The sequence below is a fragment of the Equus przewalskii genome, chromosome 1 (assembly GCF_037783145.1).
Source record: "Equus przewalskii isolate Varuska chromosome 1, EquPr2, whole genome shotgun sequence".
In the NCBI taxonomy this organism is placed as follows: domain Eukaryota; kingdom Metazoa; phylum Chordata; class Mammalia; order Perissodactyla; family Equidae; genus Equus; species Equus przewalskii.
Window position 1 is genome coordinate 162,486,995 of NC_091831.1, and position 4,663 is coordinate 162,491,657.

Here is a 4,663-nt window from a genome sequence, read left to right on the forward strand (position 1 = left end):
CCATCACGCTCATCTCCCTGGAGTTACCTTGCTAAATAATTATGCATGACTTCGTCAGGATGGAAAAAGAGCCAAGAGCTGAGAAAAAGACATTCTTGATTCGGTCACTGAGGAGCTCCTAGGCTCCAGCTCCTCTGCTGACTGCAGAAAATGTTCCCTTTTCTTGCTCTTTCTTCTTGCTTTTACTTTGTGACTCAGCACTGGGAGTTTAAGTGTAGTGACACTGCTTCTGTCACCTACCCAAAGCCAGAGAACTTCAACAAATCACCTTGCAGATCATGCAAGAAAACCAGTAGCACAGGTGGAGGAGGTCGGTAAGTTCCTGGGCCACACCCCTGCCTTCCTCTCCCTGACCAAGTATTTAGAAGGAAGAACCACCAGCAGCTCTGACCTGGGCAGACTTTCAAGGAAGATGCAGCCACTCTTGCTCTTGTTGGCCTTTCTTCTGCCCTCCAAGTCTGCAACAGGTGTGTGACCATCCCCATGCCAGAGGCTCCAGCCCATCTCAGAAAACCCTCTGGACTCCTGATCCTTCTATCCAGCACACTCACTGATTTTCCTCAATTTCAGATGAAAAATTTTCTAGAACCCAGCTCCCATCCTAAACAGACTAACAAGTCTGATGCTGCATAGACATACAACAAGGATGGCAGGAAGGAACGGTGTTCACTAAAAGATTTAGCGTGTGAGCCTTTTTCTTATCAACTGGAAAGTGGGCTGTTCACAGAAAGGCATTTGGCAGAGGAAACTGAGCTCTAAAAGATAAGTAATTAAAATCCCTCAGTCCAACTCAGGAAAGGGCAGATCAGACAAACCAGCTGCAGTAGAGGAACTGTCACTGGAACCAGCTAAAAAACACTTTCACTTCTTGGTGCCCTCACCCCCTCCCCCTTCCCAGGAGAGGACCCCAGGGAGCAGTGGATGTCAGAAGGGGCTGGGTGACTGCTTGTGGGGCTGTCCAGTTGCTTTGGCTCTACCAGAGGCTGGGGACCCCCGTTTTCCACCCCACTTCTCCCTGCCTTCCCAAGGCATAGGCTGCTCCACACAGGGCCCTCCCTACATGATGATGGCCTTCAATCCCACAAGCACAATCCCCACCAAACCTCAGCAGAAAGCTAAGTGAAGGCCATTCATTCACACAGTCAAAAAATGTTTACTGAGATCCCAGGACTGGTTAGCCTACAGGACATGAGGATTGTAGAAAATCCAACTTCATAAGCTCATGGACAGTTTGTTAGATACGGGCACCAGTCAGGACCTTAGCAAAGGCTCAGAAGGGTTGGGAGACTCCCTGACACAAAAGACGCCAGCAGAGCCCTGTCCACAATCCCCTGGGGCGTCACCATTCTGAAGACAGCTCTCATCCCTCCCATACGTGGTTGAAGCAGGACAGGGACAAGAAGCACCATCCTCCGCTGTCTCATAGAGGGTTTGGAGGCTCCACATTCGGAAAAGGTTATTCTGCTCCAGGGAGAACCTGGGAGGACTCTCGCCTGGTTTCTGCAGGGCACTCTAGACCCTACCCCCAATCGTCACCTTCCGGAGCCTTCCTTCCTTACCACAGCTGCTTACAGGAAGCCCATCTTCCAGTTTTTCTTTTCAGGAATCGTCATAGGAGGGCATGAGGTCAGGCCCCACTCCCGCCCCTACATGGTGTTTATTCTGGTTCCTATGAAGCGGAAGCCCAAGAGGTGTGGCAGTGTCCTCATGAAATTGGACAATGTTATGATGGCTGCTCACTGCTGGGGAAGCTGAGGGGCCGCAGACAGCTGACACCTCCTGAGTCCCCAACAGGGACCCCTGTCCTCTGCCCATGGACAGCAGCCGAGGGGATCTCCCTCAGCTTCTGGTAACTCAGTGCCAGAAAAGCTCTTGAGAGGAGCCATCTGAGAGTGTGTCTGGGCCATGGAAAGAGAGAAACAGGACAGGGAAGCTTTGCAGTCCGAGGGTCAGAGGCGAGAGCAAGTGGCTCAGTTGAGAAGAGAGACCACACTGGCCAACTAAAGCAGCTGTGGAGGATGAAAGCATGCATTCTGGTCAAAAGGCAAACTCAGAATCCTTTCACAATACTGCCTGAGGGCAAGAGAAAACTTCCAGAAGCCCTCCTCTCAGTGTCCTTGAGAAGCACAGGACACACAGTCACTTAGAACCAGGCCTTTGTGTTGTCTCGATTTCCCCTAGCTGTAGCCTTGCCCTGCGCCAGCTGTCACCCTCCCATCATGGCTCCAGGGCTGGATCTCCTGTGACCGATTGCCCCCACATCCCCAATCTCCTTTCTCTGCAGCTCAGTCAGGGTGATTCTGGGGGCCCACGACATCCTGATTCAAGAGAGGACCTGGCAGGTCATCCCTGTGAAAGAAACCATCTGCCACCCTGACTATATCCCTAAAGACTATTTCAACGACATCATAATACTCAAGGTAAGGGAACTTCCCTGCTGCTCTTGCTGTCCTGGGTCCAGATTTCTTCCCCTCCCACTGTGACTTGTCCTTCCCATCCTTCCCATCCTGGCCTCCTGACGAGTCCCAGTGGCTCAGGGGAGAGGGAAGTCAGTGCAGCCCTAACGCAGTGTCCAGGCCCAGGAGGCCAGTGGCTGAGCTGGACTTTCTTGCCTCTTCTCATCAGCTGGAGAGAAAGGCCAGGCAGACTGCAGCTGTGAGGACCCTCAGCCTGCCCAGGGGCACAGCGCAAGTGAGGCCTGGAGAGGTGTGCAATGTGGCCAGCTGGGGGAAAGTTGCCCCAAATGGCAGAGTTTCCAACACACTCCGGGTGGTGGAGCTGACTGTGCAGCAGGAGCAGGTTTGGGAAGCCTGCTTATATGATCATTACAACAGTACCACTCTGCTGTGCGGGGGGGACCCGAATAAAAGGAAGTCTTCCTTTAAGGTGAGACTGGGCATCTGCCTAGGTCAGCTTTGGGGAGAGGGGTGTTTCGGGACCTGGAGACCCAGGCAGTAGGGACTCCTTCACCCCCTAGACTCTGATCTTTCTCCCGGTAAGAGAAGTGGGGCGCAACCAGAGTGGGGAGTCACAGGGCATCTGGGAGCCTACTAGGCGCCTGAGATGCATCCAAACATGGTGCTCCATTCAGAAGATGAATTTTCAACACTCTGCCCCACGCTGGGCAAAGGTGTTAGAAAACCACTCCCTGGGTGTGCAGCAGTCAAACCAGGTGGCTCCTCAGAGCTGGCTCCTATCTTGGTTAAATGGCTCACCCTCCATCCTGAGTGTCATCCTCACCTGCATGTTTCCATGTCCTTAAACAGTAGACAAAGCACAGTCCCACAGCGCCCTCATGGGGAGAGGACCTGGGACCTGGGGGAGGAGAGGGAGCCCCCCTTGAGTGAAATGAAGCTGTGACAATGTCCAGGGCCAGGACTGGGCAGCTGAGGGGCCCACAGGGGCCTGCCCTGCTCTCTGATCTCCCACATGGAGGCCAGGCCAGGGGGCCTTCACTGAGATAGCGCTTGAGATGTCAGGGGAAGCACAGACTCAGTCCTCCCCACTCTGTCCATAGGGGCACTCCGGGGGCCCTCTTGTGTATAACAATGTGATCCAGGGCATTTCCCGTGGTGGTCTAAATGACGTGATACCTCCATGGGTCTTCACCAAAGTCTCGAGTTTCCTGCCCTGGATGAAGGAAACCATGAAATCCTATGAAAAGCCTCTAAGTGTAGGAACCAGCCCACCTTCTCTGGAGCTGATGCAGAATGACCCTCATTCACAGGCACTAACTCTGTGCTTAGAAGGCCAATGACACAAATCTGCTGTTTTCTGCTTCCTCCTCTTCCCCTTCTCACCACCACCTCCCCCAAACCTCAAGCAAAGCTGTTCCCCAGCTCCTTCTGACCCACACCTTTCTCTGGGCCTGCCCTTCTGCCAGGACTGCAGCTGAGCACCATCAGGAGAAAACATGAACCTCTCTGGTCCTGGGGCTCAGGGTGAACTTCTTACCTCCTTCCCTGTGTTAGACGGCAGAGAGGAAGGGGGATGACACCATGGGTCTGGGACAACAAGCAGGCAAGCCTGGGGCGGCAGCTCAATGGCATAGCCCCCAAACTAGGGAAGGGAGAGGCTGCCTAAGCAGGACATTTCTGTCCCACAGCCAGGGAGCTGGCGCGGAGTCAGGGTGGGTCTCTGGAGAAGCTCCTCGATCTCACCCAGCCTGAGTTTCCTCCCTGCCCTCTGGTGAACTTGGGGCCCAGCTTGCCCTCCAGTCTCCTGGCTGCCCCTTCTTCTCCATCCCTGCTTTCCACTGAGAGTTCTCAGAGTCCACCAGCTCCTGTCCCCTCCACACAAGCCTGATCTGAGTTGGCCCCTTCCTTCTAGCCCTCCTGCCTAAGACACCCACAGCCCTGTATGATAGCAGCAGGGACTCTCCCCTGAGATGCCAGCCCAGCTCATGCCCTGTCCTAGAGGACTACAAAGGACTAGGATTGTGCTGGCAATAGGCGGACACATGGAGGACACAGAAGGGAGGCTGTCTCTCCAGAGCCCCTGCCCCACCTCTCACCTGGCAAGGCCAGCTCAACTCCTCTCATCCAGCCCATTGTCCCTCCACATGCTCAGCGTGCATTGGCAATCTGGTCACTTGATAGCCAGAGTCCCTTTCAGCCTGTCCCTCTTATTCACTGCAGGCCTCTAGGCTAAGACCCCTCACTGG

General features: G+C 54.3%; 1 protein-coding gene across 1 annotated transcript; it reads left to right on the forward strand.

Moving 5' to 3' along the window:
• The first annotated feature begins 324 nt into the window (after positions 1-324).
• Positions 325-3,757, forward strand: LOC139084752 (granzyme B-like). The gene is made up of 5 exons (XM_070629194.1): positions 325-467; positions 1,604-1,747; positions 2,281-2,420; positions 2,626-2,886; positions 3,518-3,757. Exons 1-5 carry the CDS (start codon positions 413-415, stop codon positions 3,755-3,757), a joined length of 840 nt encoding a protein of 279 aa, XP_070485295.1. The 5' UTR covers positions 325-412.
• The last annotated feature ends 906 nt before the right edge of the window (positions 3,758-4,663 follow it).

Excerpts from the sequence above, each read along its gene's own strand:
- LOC139084752 (XM_070629194.1), top strand. The coding sequence starts at position 413 with ATGCAGCCACTCTTGCTCTTGTTGGCCTTTCTTCTGCCCTCCAAGTCT. Across the intron at positions 1,748-2,280 it reads GATGGCTGCTCACTGCTGGG|GCAGCTCAGTCAGGGTGATT; the intron begins GAAGCTGAGGGG and ends TCTCCTTTCTCT. Across the intron at positions 2,421-2,625 it reads ACGACATCATAATACTCAAG|CTGGAGAGAAAGGCCAGGCA; the intron begins GTAAGGGAACTT and ends TCTTCTCATCAG.